The sequence below is a fragment of the Patagioenas fasciata genome, chromosome 14, assembly GCF_037038585.1.
Source record: "Patagioenas fasciata isolate bPatFas1 chromosome 14, bPatFas1.hap1, whole genome shotgun sequence".
In the NCBI taxonomy this organism is placed as follows: Eukaryota; Metazoa; Chordata; class Aves; order Columbiformes; family Columbidae; genus Patagioenas; species Patagioenas fasciata.
In genome coordinates this window covers 3052450-3066318 of record NC_092533.1, presented here as the reverse complement: position 1 = coordinate 3066318, position 13869 = coordinate 3052450, and the positions used below count along the sequence as shown (strand labels likewise).

The 13869-nt window shown below is 43.9% G+C and overlaps 1 protein-coding gene across 2 annotated transcripts; it reads right to left on the bottom strand.

The window, feature by feature from the left end:
- Positions 1 to 5150: 5150 nt before the first annotated feature.
- On the bottom strand, positions 5151 to 13468 carry C14H5orf47 (chromosome 14 C5orf47 homolog). 2 transcript variants are annotated; one of them, XM_071814589.1, is made up of 6 exons: positions 13301 to 13468; positions 11545 to 11963; positions 10442 to 10530; positions 8881 to 8983; positions 6372 to 6421; positions 5151 to 6004 (listed from the first exon to the last, which is right to left on the bottom strand). In XM_071814589.1, the coding sequence occupies exons 2-6, from the start codon at positions 11816 to 11818 to the stop codon at positions 5978 to 5980; spliced, it is 543 nt and encodes a 180-aa protein (XP_071670690.1). In that variant the 5' UTR covers positions 11819 to 11963; positions 13301 to 13468; the 3' UTR covers positions 5151 to 5977. The 2 variants fall into 2 exon arrangements, with proteins under 2 accessions (XP_071670690.1, XP_071670691.1); XM_071814590.1 differs by having other exon boundaries at positions 5151 to 6001.
- Between the last annotated feature and the right edge of the window lie 401 nt (positions 13469 to 13869).

The window sequence follows — 13869 nt, the reverse complement described above, 5'->3', positions numbered from 1 at the left end:
CCAGGAGGTCAGACCAGGCAAGGCTGTCAAGGCAGGAGAACCCTGGGAGGGACATCAGGTTTGTTTCTCAAACATTCGCATTAAATCCTTTCGAAATGAGTCTAATACAACAATGAAAACCAGGACAGAAGTTCAGGAGAGAGCTGAAGCCAAACCCAGCCCTAATTCTGAGTCCTGTGACTTAACAAATACATACAGTAAGAATCCAGATCTGTGTTTTCCTGGAGAAAACACTACGATGTGGATGGAAAGTAACATTTAGAGCACATTGACATGGGGAGGAATCTCACCAGAACCTCATCCGAAACCCAAAATGTGGGGCTATTACCACTAAAATGCTTGCTTGCACGAACTTCAGACCTGTAGAGGATCTAAAAGGACAACTCTCTGTTCCTGCCCATGCTCCATCCTGCTCCTCACTGCGCATCCCCTGCTGATTTGCTCAGTTTAGGATGACAGGGTCAAGCAAAGGGGAAATCACTCCACAAATTAGCACCGCAGTCAAGAATTTTTACTCTATATATAGTTAAAGAAATTTAAAATACCAAGGGACATAAAAAGCGATCACAGACATTTTAAGTTGGGGTTAACTACTTGTAGTCATTGCTGTGGAGGAGCTCGTTCATTACACACAATTACATCCTGTCACACGTGCATTAGCAACAAGAAAACAGGCATAGAGCAGAACAGGAAAAAAAGCCTTGATAATTTATTATTCATTTCAAAATGCAAGAGATTACAAAGATTCTGGCAGAGAGGGAGCATTTGTCAGAGCCTTAGTGAACTTCCCTGCACAACACTTCTAATCTGCTGCCATGGCCATCTATGCAGGAATGCCAAGCGTGCAAAAACGTCACCCATTCACAGCATGAACGTGTTCTTGTCACGATCTCTGTGAGTCTGCACACATCAGACGTGTTCACAAGCAGCAGCATCCACAGTCCAGCTGAACCACTCGGATGAGACACACGATTTAGAGAAAGGAGGAGATATTCTCATTAATATGCCCCATAAATACAGCACAGAAGGTGCAATCCAGCTCATTCTGAGAGGTGCAAGTTCTCAGCGCCTTCCCGGCGGTATCAGCCTCTCTGGATCAAGGCACTCTCCCTTCTTCCCTAGGGGCCTCCATATCTTTTGCTTCTAACAGAATGAAACTGCAGCCACCACATTGATTTTCCACCAGCTACAAGGCAGGCAGAAACCTTCAAACCAGAATTTTCTGCATCAGATGAGTTGGCCGCGACGCCATCACTAACGAGTGAGCAACTTCCTGGGAAGATCTATTAAAAATTCACTGAGGCCGTAATATGCTTCAATAAATTTTGCTCTTTTCCTCATAAAGTAAGGTTCCAATTAAGCGATAGATTCCCCTGCTACTTCAATTTGCTGGAAAGCCTATAATGTCAAAGTCATCAAAGTGTGGCTGCTTTGGTTTTTATGCAAATTCCTGTCATCACAGTTATATAAGTGCTTATGCAATGAAAATATACATAATACACAAACCTGCCCGTGTCGTTGAGAATTATTTACAAGAGCTATAAATCAAAGTTGCATCCTCTTTTGTTCAATATTTAAGGACCTACTGCACACATAAATGTCACATATGCCCAAAATTTGCTTTCAGTCACTTCCCTCCCCCAAAAAATGAGACTTGAACTGCCTGCTGAAGGCAATTCTTTAGTCAGAGTCCATGCAAAATTGTATTAGAAGCTTTGAAGTTAAAACATGAGCATTGACTACCAGAGAGGGCCCTAAAGACAAAGACATTTGCTGGATGCAGATGTTCAGTGAAGACAAAGGTCACCTTATACTTTCCCAAAATCTGCCCATGTTAGAAACTCCACATCCTGTTCCCATGTTTTGCTTAAGAGCTGAAATCTTTTCATGGAAGGAATCAGCAATGAAATATTATTAACCTCGGTGATTGATTACGTTGTAATGGCCAAGTTATGATAACCTCACAGGCCATGGGACTGCAGAACCTTTGCTGTTAGGGCAGAGAAATTCAATTCATCACGACAGCAGAGCGGATGGGGCACGAGCAGAAGAGCTGCCCGGCAAGCCAAGCCCCCAGTCTGCAGGAAATGAGGTTTTCTCTGAATTGGTGGCTTGGGTCCAAATCAAGCAGGAAACAAACTCTTTTGAACGTGCCCACAAACTGGAAATTCCCAGAAAGGTCACTTCAGAAGCATCAAAGCACGATTCCCAAGTTCTCAAGCCTGCGGCTGATCGGCGACATCATCTTTGGCAATAGCAGATCCCAGTTCCACCCAGCAGCTGAGGGAGCTCCGCAGCCCCTCTGGCTCCAGCACGGCCGTGATGCTGAGGACCACCCTGGGAAGGCTGCTCAAAGCCACCACTCCATGTCAGGGATGGCAGGAGCTCTGATGCTCCCGCTGGGCCACTTAGTGCTTCCAGACATGGAAACCAAAGTGGAGTTCAAGCTCCCAGGATTTCCGCTTTCCAGCAGGTTGGAAGCGGCTGAGCAAGCCCACCAGCTGGGGTTTCAATCCCCGAGGCTGCAGTGCCTGGCTGACCTGCCAAGAAATGCTCCAGGAACCAGGGGAGCTCAGTTTGGCAAGAACTTGCCAAATGGGACATCTTCAAAACATATCAGGCCTCACAGGTGTATTAATACCACTTCCAGTTAAACTTTGTTTTACCAGTAAACATCTAACTAGCATGGAATAAATACCAATAGAAAAACCTAAGGTCTTACCCTCCATTGCTTACCTTCATGTAGAGTCATCTGTATTTATGAAAACATAGTACAAAAGAACACTTATTCACACCAGCTTTAAGATTTTGAGACAAGTGGCTGACACTATTATTTACAGATAATAAGACTCCAGCAGCAATGCTTTCAGCTGCTCTGGGTGCTCCCTCCCACCCCTGTAACACAAGGTGCCTCCTCAGATCTCTTGGCAACCCGTTCATAGGGTTGAGATGGAACATTTCTGAACTTTTAGAATAAGCCAAAGTTTTTGTTTTCTGTAGAAAGGTAAATCACGTATTGAGAACAAGGCAAAACAAAGGCGAAGTGTGACCTTCTATATTTGCACATCTGCTTCGGTTCACACTCCAAGTGAGATTTGTTATTAAAAACCTCAGGTAACTGATCTGCATTTTGAAGAATGTGAAAGAACAACACGGCTTCCCAGGAAAGCACAGCAGGACAGCGTGACACTGGCTTTTGGTTCTGCAGTGATGACCAAGGACTTCAGAGAAGGATCAGTTGTTTTCTGAATCTCAAGTATATGATCCAATGTCCCGAGGTTCCCCTTTTTATTTCTGACTCCTTTTAACAAAGAGCGTTTCAATAAAGTTTTTTCCTGTATAAACTGATCTTTTTTTCTTGTTGAAGATATTACTTACTTGGATCATATAAGTATACTCTAATGCAACACAACAATTACAGGCACTTCTGTAGGTTACACTTCAATGGTCATATAAAAAAAAAGAATGCATTGCTACGGGGGTCTGAGCAGATAGTGCTGGTGGATGTGTCAGCTGGTCTGGTTTGAGTACCTTGAGCCGGGTTTTTCTCCACAGCTTAACTGCTCTGGCTATCCTGATTCACAACAATACCTTTGAAATCTGGTCCCTACGTTAATAAGCTGGACTTTGTCATCCAGAGAGTTAGAAATAGAACCTCAACGACCGTACCTCTTTTTGCCCCACTGCATTAGCTATGCTGGCCCAAAGCGACTTGAAGTGCAAGATCCATTTCAAAGTACTGCCAACTTTTCTGTTAGCAGATCTCAAGTAATTAATTATATCATCACCACCCCGGGGTTTCTTACTTGTGGTTTCACACACGTCGCAGGCTGAGAAGTGCTGCTGCTCACCAGTCGCTGCTCTGGACACAAACTGCGTTCTGCAGTGAGCTGGAAGTGAGACAAAAGCAGAACAGAGGGATGGGGACAAGAGCTGAGACAAGCAGGCGGGAAGACAGATTCGCTGGGATCAATAAGGCGGGCAGTGGTTGCTTCTTTCTCTTGATTAGTGGGTTGTTAACAAGTATGAAGCCATATGGCAAGGTTGATGTCACATAGGCCCTCCCCTCAGATCACTCTGGGATGAAGATGGAGCAGCACAGCACATCAATTCAGGCTGCTCCATGTCCCAAAAAAATGCAGCAAAGCTACTGAAGGTGGGCAATGCTGAGGCTGGAAGGTCACAGTTCCCTGGTTCCCAGACACAGGGGAAGCTCAGGGAACCCTCCATTCCTACATGTGTGACAATAAAAGAGCAAATCTGTTTCATAGGGCCAGAGTGCTCCCTTGCAGCTCCGGGTGATTTCCACCTGTGAAGTGGCTGCATTGAGCACCTAAAATGCTGTCAGGCAGCCCCAGCAGCTACTGACAACTGACCCGGACAGATCGTAAGAGGTAAATGGATGGGGATGACCTAGGGCCATATTTGTCTTTTATAATTTCTTCCTTTTCAAATGATTTAGCATAGTCCCACAGACAAAGATCTATATTTATCCAAAGAATCGTGATAAGTTGGGTGAATTTCATTCAGAGATCTAGGCCAATGTGCCTCATCTATCCTGTAAAAGTAGCAATTATGTACCTGGAAGAAAAGCTTTGTTTCCAGGGCCGGGTCTGTGCCAGTAAAGGTACCAACTGCAGCCATAGTTTACAAGAAAAGAAACGTTAGAGCAACAACTCTACCATTTATAATCCAGGATTATAAACTAAATACTCTCCATGCAAACATTTCATTGGTAGAACTGTGGGAATGCAGAGATCATCTCCCTTAGTACAAAGAAAAAAATTGAAGTACATGTGACTCCAAACATATATTTTGAAAATACCAAAGAACTATGACATTTTTGCTCTGCCAGAAAAATGATCACATTTTGATTGAATACTTTGCTTTCTCACTTCCTTTTCCAAGCTGAAATGTCAACTATTTTAAGTAAAATCGGAATATTACTCAACCACAATTCCGAAGAGAGCCTCGATGCCAGAGCTGTCATCAAAAAGGCACATTCCAGTTGTATACTTGTAGTTTTACTATGAAGAAAACAGAGATTAAACCCCTCCCAATGCTTTGCTGCTTAATGACACAATCACTAACATGTCATTAAAGCCCAACACGCTGACACTCCAGTCATTATATCTGCAAACACTAAGACATTATGCAACGAGAAAACAATCCTTTTATTGAACCCAAGGACAGCTAATTGTGACAGGTGAACGTTTTATCTACAGAGATGAAATCCATATACATAGTATTTTTATGCAGTCTGCATGTTCCATTTACACAACTTGCTAGTTTGAAAGGGTTTAACAGTCAATCAAGAGTTGAAGTATGAAACTCCATAACAGAAGAAAACGATATTGTGTTATTGAAGCCAGCTAGATAAACAATCCCTTCTGATGATGATGATATCATTATGTGCTTCATGCTGAACAGTAAAGCAGAAAACATTCACCTGGTTTCATATTCAAAATACTCATTGAGATTCATGTATAAATGGATGAATGAACAGAAGGATAATTGGGTATTATTTTAATATAATGAAGTCAAATTTGTTCAAATCAGTAAGAAAATGGAGTATTTCTTTATCTCGTGTGTGGAGTTCAGCCTTAGTGATTTTGTGTTTGTTTATGATTCTGACAAGCTACAGAATATAGCTATAAATAGAGAGGCAACATTAAATGTGTATCTCTATTCTTTTGCAAGCAAACTGACACAATATTATGCTCATTAAAAAGCTTTTGAAAACTAATAGCTATGTGAAACACTAGACGTAATGAATTGAAATGAAATGAATATCTCACAACCGAACTGTTTAAGCCACTGTAAGAAGAAACCTCTTAAACAGGAGCAGCACATACAGCAAAAGACAACAAAGAACCTGTGTTCACTGAAATCACTTGCAGACTTGCGAGCAGCTCCAGCAAGAACCAGAGCAAAACAAAAACTTTTGCTTTGGATTGAATCTTCCTTTATTCTTGCGCTATACCCAGCCAAAGAGGGACTCCTGCTAGAGAAAAACAGAGGACAAAAGTGGAATCGTGCATTCTCTTCAATATAAAGAAGTCAGATATCAAGTGTGACGAATGAAAACTCTATTCAGATTCTTCAGATTTGACTTTAGACCATCAAAGATTGATTTAGCTTGATAAAAAGGTACAAATCCACCTCCCAGCCTTGCAATGCACGCAGCCCTTCCAGAGCTGTTGTGCTTCCCAAACACGATGAAACCTTGATGAACGTTTGAGCCCAATGGCAATAATAGCGACTTATACAACTGGTACTTACTAATAACATTAAACAAAATCACTGCATCTTTTTACTTTGTTTATTTTAGCATTTAAGCTTACTTGGCAATTTATGGTCTACATACATACCCTGTCCAGGCAGGACACTTCACTCTGTGACCTTTGGTTCATATCATTGCCTGTAGGAGAATATAATGTGGAGGTACATCAGCATTTGCAGCCACACCAAAACTAATCTTATTGCAGCGTTCCAAGGATTAAATAGGTAGCATTAGAATTCAAGCAGATTTTTGTTCTCTCAAGAAAACTATTTATAGAGACAATAAACTGCTGCATTAATTTTCTAGCTTTGTTAATCTAGTAAAAAAAAAAAATTAATCCAGTTTATTCAGATTGTTGATACAGATCTAAATGTCTGCTAGAATTATTCCATTTGCTTCTTGTTTAATGAAAAATTCAGATCAATAGGAAACTTATCTCCCTGATTTGATGTTGTGTAAAATCTGCTAATTAGAAGGAAAGTATTAGAATTGACGGTTTTCACCTAAATAGAGCTTAATAGTAGATTGTCAATTAAAGCTCTGGAAAAATGAGGTACAATTACAATTAAAGAGAGAATAAGTGTTGAGGGATTGGGGGTGAGTGGGTTGTTTGGGTTGTTTTTCTAAGACACAGGAAATTATATATAATGTTCTCCCTCCAGATGCCAGAAAGAAATGAGTGCCTGAAAGGGGAATGGGCCAGGCCCATAAAGCCAAGCTTTGCAAAACAGCACTTTGCTCATCCACAACAAACAGAAAGGCACATTAGCAGCCATTATGTTGAGATGGTAAATCCACCCAGGACATCTTTTGCATCTGCAGAATCCTCGGGGTTTTTTTACAATAACTTGCAATTTTGGAGGCAGTCACACGTTCAAGACTTTTCCTTGTCTCTTGTTTTCCTCTTTCTTAAAAGCACATAAATTAAAATCCTGGAAGGCTTATTTTTGTCTTCAGTGACTACTAAGTCCTAGATATACAATCACAGCTGCGCACAAAACCCGCTGCAATGATCGAAGCTGCAGGAGAAAGTCCATGGGAGCTGCTCGATCAAACCCTTTGGATCAGGTGGAGAAGCGCAATGTTACAGCAGCCCCTGCAACAGGTGGTACAGGGGAAATAATCCTGCAAGGGACATTCATCCCTTGGCCAAATATCTGCTGGTGAGCGGGAGGGATGGGCTCAGAAGGAAGAATTCCCATGCTCAGCCCTGTGGAATTCTTATATTTCACAGGTGCTCGCTTACACAGGCATGAGTCAGTTGCAAATAATTACTCTAATTACTGCAGACAAATGAGCAATAATATGGATGAACTATGCACCATACAGAGAAGTCGATGGTGTTCGAATTGATGGCAAAGATAAGAGGATAAGGCTTATCAGAGCCAGGAAAGTTTCCCTATGAGGAGAGATTTAGTGGGCTGGAATTTCTCTGCCTGAGAAAGAGAGAACTAAATGGGAATAGGACACAGACCAATGGAATCGTGATTGGTATAAAGAATATGAATAGCACATAATTAATACTCGGCATCTCATAATACCAGAATTAATCAGGAATTGGCTTTAAAGCAAGCAGAAGAATCGCTTTTCCACATCATGCAGAATAATTGCAGAATGTGTCATTGCAGCATATAGTGGCATTTCTTGTACGGTTCCAATAACACCCCTGTATGTCGCAGGGACATCCCTCGGGGTAGGCAGATTTCTGATTTGAACCAGCACTTCTTTGGTTCTCATGAAGAAAATTTTTGAGGGAGCACTTTTTTCTGTCATGTATGTGGAAATCGAACCGGCATTTTACAGCATTTTACAAAAAAAGGACATTTTTCTATACAAATATATCCTAACGTGTCTACATGTGGGAAACTTCCATCAACGCAAACGTAAGTCGAGCAGAGCCGCTGCAGGTGAATATGCCATTTTTTAACTTGCCTGGTACCTCTTCATGGATTAGCATATTCTGTTTCCTAAAAGTTCATCAGACTGTGAGGTCAGAAATCGCAATTACATCCATAAGCATACACTGTATTATCTTAAATCGTGCAGCAACTACAATGTCTCTAATAGAAGTTGTCTCAAAGCAGAGCACAAGTTTTAATTCCTGAGTCATTTTCCAGTAATGAAACAGCTGTAATTCAGGGCACAGGGTGAGAACGTGTTTGACGGTTACGTCAGATTGTGTTACCTTTCGGAGCATCTCATTTATTTATTGTCTGTATGAAACCAACTACTGTTTTCCTGTGTGAAAATATAAATTATTTATACAAGGACTGCCTTAGAGTGATCTGTGAATAATAGTTTAATTATGTATTTAACATGTTTGGAAAAATGTGCAAATATTTTGTGTTCATGTCTTTAATGTTAGACTGCACCAAACACTTCTGCCATGCTTCCTCCAAATTAATACATATAAGATCCTTGATGAACCACAAAGGCTTTTCAAAGCTGGCTAGAAGTGTCTAAAGTATGCCATTAATTCCATAATTTGTGAGCTATAAAACCCAACTGGATGGACCTAAAACTTATGGATCTTAAGTCAAAACACTTGCATTAATAATTTGTTTTCTCTAGGAAAACATTATTAGTTCACCACTTGCCTTCTCCATGAAGCTGACTGCAAGTCAAGAGTCGACTTCTGAACTTCTCATTTTCTTCCAGCATTTTTGAAATTACTTTCCAAACCTTAAGCCAGGCTTTGGACTGAAAGATAAAATTGAACTTCCTCAGTGAGCCATATACAAAGGTTGTAGTAAAACATCTCCCATACAGTACAACTTTGAATTCTCCAGGATTATGAAGTTCAGCTGGGTTTTGCTGAGGATTGGGAAGGGGGAGATGTGGAGGAGGGATATATATGTGGGATATGCTAGAAGAATCAACTCTATTTAAAAATAAAAACACATTAATTAGTCCAGAATTTTCTGCTGTTTCTTGCCTAGAACTCTTGTTTATCCAGGACTTATGAAATGCCCTTTTAGAGAAGAATTGCTTATGAAAACTCGTATAGAGCCATTAAATTCTCTCCAAAGTAAACTAAAATGGGGGGAAAATGAGAATGGTACAAGATCGCTTGCTTTTTTTCCAGGAGCAAACACTTTCCCATGTAATCCCTCAACAGCAGCGTAATTCCGATCCCATGGTCAGATTCTAGAACAGCAACGGCCTTGCCTATTTCATGCCAAATCCATATTAATCTGGTTTATAGATGTCGATGACCTTTATTTCAGAAGCACAAAACTCCATCTATACTTGGTCCATTTCAAACTGTGCCTTGAAAATATTACATTGGCATTGTTAACAAAGGGGTTCAGAGACACACCTAACAAATATAAATGGTTGTTAACACGCTAATGTTATTACTTTTGCTGGACCCCATCCGTGAAACTAGTTTAAATCTAAAGATAATTCCTTTCTCATGGACATTTATTGCTAAAACATTACACATATTCCTCCTTCTTTTTGAAGACTGTGTCATGTACTAGAAGAGCAATACTATAGTATGGTATTAGCTGTTCCTCTGAAGTCAGTAGTATTTTGCTGGTTTTAAATCAAGGATCTGTGACATTACTGTATTATAGTCTATCTGATTACTTGTACTTCACACATTACAAAAATCTCATAATGAGTTACTGTTTTAATAAATGTGCCTTTTAAAGTTTCAAGCGTTTGTTGAACTACTGGACAGGAACAGAAATACATTTGCAAAAGAGAAAGCAATTTGGTATTGCTACTACTATGGTGTTAATATCTCTGATTCTTGCCTTCCATTATTTGTAACCCGTGAGGTTTCTTTGCTTAAAACGTAGGAGCAAGAGGAGCTGCAGAGCTTTTCCGAGCCGAGTTTCACGCAGCAAGGTGTGCGGCACCCTGGCCCAAATCCAGCAAAGCAATTCAGTACAGGCTCGAAGTCAACAGCTTGCTCTCATTTCTCAAGGTAAGCACACACTTAAGTGCTTTATTGAATGAGAGCCAGAATTTTAAAGCCTCCGGAGAGGGAAAATAATGCCATTTTTCTTTTCTCTAAGTAAAGTTTTTGGTAACAGACTACCAATTTGATCTTTTAATCGCCCTCATGCTCTTACATAGACATATACAGAACGAGCAGGAAGCAATTTTCTCAAATGCAAAGGCAGCTCATTCAACTCCCACAATTTATACCTTTTGCTTCTTTCGTTTAATCACTTTACCAACATTTCTTGAAGGGAAGGGAAAGTCAAAGGTGTCAGCCTTAGCCTCTCGAAGGCCATCTAGAAAGAGAGTTTAGAAAGCATATTACAACATACTGCTGAGGAAGCTGTAGATCCCTCATCTTCCAGAGGAATATCTATCTGGTCCCAGCGGGATACAGAATATCGGTTCTCACATCGTGCTATCATCTTGCTTATTTTCCCCATGACAAATACGGGGCAAACTCCACAAAACACATTTCAAGCCTCTACAGTCACCAAAAATGAAGACGAGAGTTACCAATAGTCACAGGCTGCCCCCGAGCTACATGTTGGCATCGCTTAGATAATAACCCAGCGGAACCAGTGCTGTTAATTACAGACTAACGCAACATTTCACTTTTTGTCATCTTTTGAAAAAAAAAAAATGGCTTTTAGGAGGAAGAAAAAAATTTAAGAAAGCCAAAATATCTCAAGAGCACCAAGCCAGTATAATTCATAACCACCCTGTCTGGGTCACCCATCACTCCCAGCTCACACCTCAGCTTCTTCTCCAGAAACCACGTCACATTCTCCATTTTCACTCCATTTCATCCTGTGCAGCCACAAGGAAGGAAAATTAAGTAACATCTTCGGGTTATCCCAGCAAAAAGGTGGCACAATGGCTGCCTGGTTAACCAGGGATCCCGTGAGAAGAGGCAGGAAGGACGCGGAGGTTGGGTGGATAACTGTTTTATTCTGGGCCTTATGGCTGTCACAGGAAGGGACAGGGACAGCTGCCCTGCAGGCGGCCGCCTCACCACACAGCATGGAGACGCTGCAGCTCAACAGCATGAGAATTTGGGGCAAAAATACTGAATTTTTCACTTATGTAAGCTTAGCACCATGTTCAGCCTCCTGCCTAAATACTCAGTCCAACTGTACCGAGCACAACGATTTAAAAAGTTGTGTCACGTTCCCCGCTCAGCGTGCACAGTGACTGAGAGGGAGATGGTAACAACACCGCGCCGCAGGGAAACGCTTCCCGCCAGAAAAGGGCCATGGCGGGGGCAGCCCTGTGCCCTCCCTGCCCGGGCACACGGAGGTGACACGTACCGTGATGGCGCCTGACAGGCTTCCCCACACCACAGCTCCCCGCTGCCTGGCCCCTGGCCCCAGGGCCGGCCTTGTCCCCTGGCGTGAGGGCGCCCATCTGTCCCCCAGCATCGCCAGGGGGGCTCAGCTGGGAAAGCGGGGGCCCAGCCCGGCCCGCCTTGTCCTCCCGGCTGCCCCCACCATAGCGGATGATGGAGCCGCAGCGATGGGAGCCGAAGCTGTTGATGTAGACGAGCGGCACGCGCAGACGCCTCTGCCCGCTGTTCAGCTCCATGTGCAGCGGGGCCGGGTGCTGAGGGGACACGGGCTCGGGGGTCAGGGCGCCTGCAGCCCCTTCCTCTGGGCGGGCATGGCTGGGGGGCCTGCAGAGCGCCCCTCCTGCTCCGTCCCAGCTGATCGACACCGTCCCATTTTGGTGTCTGGATGGGGGAAAAAGGGAGAAATAATGGTTTTCTGAGCACAGAACAGGTGCAGGGCTTGTACCATTCCGGTGTCTCTCTCTTGGCAGGAACCCGCTCCACAAGGTTGCTTTTGGCCAGCATTAGTTAGGGCTCAGCACAAAGTATACTGCCTCTAGCAATATATGAAAATGTATTTCATGCAAGTTGCTGATAGAATCATAGAATCGTTTCAGTTGGAAGGGACCCTCAGGATCATCCAGTCCAACCATAACCTCACTCTGGCACTAAACCATGGCCCTAAGAACCTCGTCTAAACGCGTTTTAAACCCCTCCAGGGATGGTGACTCCAGCACTGCCCTGGGCAGCCTGTTCAATGCCCAACAGCCCTTTCCAGGAAGAATTTTTTCCTGATATCCAATCTGAACCTCCCCTGGTGCAACTTGAGGCCATTTCCTCTTGTCCTATCACTTGTTACTCGAAGGAGAGACCAACCCCCTCCATGCTCCAAGCTCCTCTCAGGCAACTTGAGGCCATTTCCTCTTGTCCTATCACTTGTTACTCAAAGGAGAGACCAACCCCCTCCATGCTCCAAGCTCCTTCCAGGCAGTTCAGAGATCAGAAGGTCTCCCCTCAGCTCCTGTTCTCCAGCTGAACCCCCCAGGTCCCTCAGCCGCCCCCATCACACTTGTGCTCCAGCCCCTCACCAGCTCCGTCACCTCCTCTGTGCTCTCTCTAGTATTTCAATTTTTAAAGCCATTGCCCTAGCAGCACCAGCAACACGAGCGGCGCTGGCAAGCTGTCGGCCTTGCCAATGGAACTGCAAAGAGCACGAAGCCAAGCGGAGTCTTTTTCCCGGGATGTGGGGTGGGGGGAGTCCCCCGGTCGCTGTCACCGTGTCCCCCGCGGGGCAGGTGCTGTGCGCGCCGGCCCCACCAGGGGGCAGCGTCACCCGCCGAACGCGCCGCTGTCCCCGTGTCCCCGTGTCCCTGTGTCCCCGTTTCCCGCCCTGCAAACACCGCGGGGGGGGGCAAAACAATTTCTATAAGCACAGCCTGTTTGTCAGAGTCATTTGTTGTTTGATTGGATATCAGGAAAAAATTATCCCCGGAAAGGGTTGTGGGGCATTGAACAGGCTGCACAATGGGTAAAGACTTCAGTTCCTCTGGTTTCATTTTTCCGCACAAACGTGCAAGTTGTTGGTATTTATTTATGCTATCCTGTGTTTCCAAATCAGATATAGTAAAACTTCGCCAAAGTTTAGGCTGCGGACACTATGATATTAAACATCACTATTGCTGTTGTGGGGAATGTGCAGTCAGACCCTGCGTGAACACACAGATGAAGTTTAGTCCTACCTGCGATAAACTACCAGGCGTCTTGTGCCCTGGAAGAACTCTGGTTCAGCGCAGGATATAAGCAGTGAAAATCACGAATTCACCCTCAGATTCAGCGGTAATGCAGGTCTTCCAAGAGCTCCTGTCCAAGCACAGAAAGCTCACGGTTTCGTGGCCTCTCTTCTGAAACCCGACCTGGTCTCAGGCCAAAGTGCATCTGCAGGACCGTGTCATCACCAACACATCCAACCCCACACCAGACGGCCCCAGTGAACCATGGTATCAACACCACCCTGCAGAGAAGAGAGTCCACAACGCCCCTGGGCAGCCTGGGCCAGGCTCTGCCACCCTCACCATGAAGAAGTTTCTCCTCAAATTTAAGTGGAACCTCCTGTGTTCCAGTTTGCACCCATTGCCCCTTGTCCTGTCTCTGGTTGTCACCGAGAAGAGCCTGGCTCCATCCTCCTGACACTCCCCCTTTCCATATTGATCCCCATGAATGAGTCCCCCCTCAGTCTCCTCTTCTCCAGCTCCAGAGCCCCAGCTCCCTCAGCCTTTCCTCACACGGGAGATGCTCCACTCCCTTCAGC

Excerpts from the sequence above, each read along its gene's own strand:
- C14H5orf47 (XM_071814589.1), bottom strand. The coding sequence starts at position 11,818 with ATGGAGCTGAACAGCGGGCAGAGGCGTCTGCGCGTGCCGCTCGTCTAC. Across the intron at positions 8,984-10,441 it reads TTAAACGAAAGAAGCAAAAG|TCCAAAGCCTGGCTTAAGGT; the intron begins GTATAAATTGTG and ends TTTATCTTTCAG. Across the intron at positions 6,422-8,880 it reads CAGTCAGCTTCATGGAGAAG|GCAATGATATGAACCAAAGG; the intron begins GCAAGTGGTGAA and ends ATTCTCCTACAG.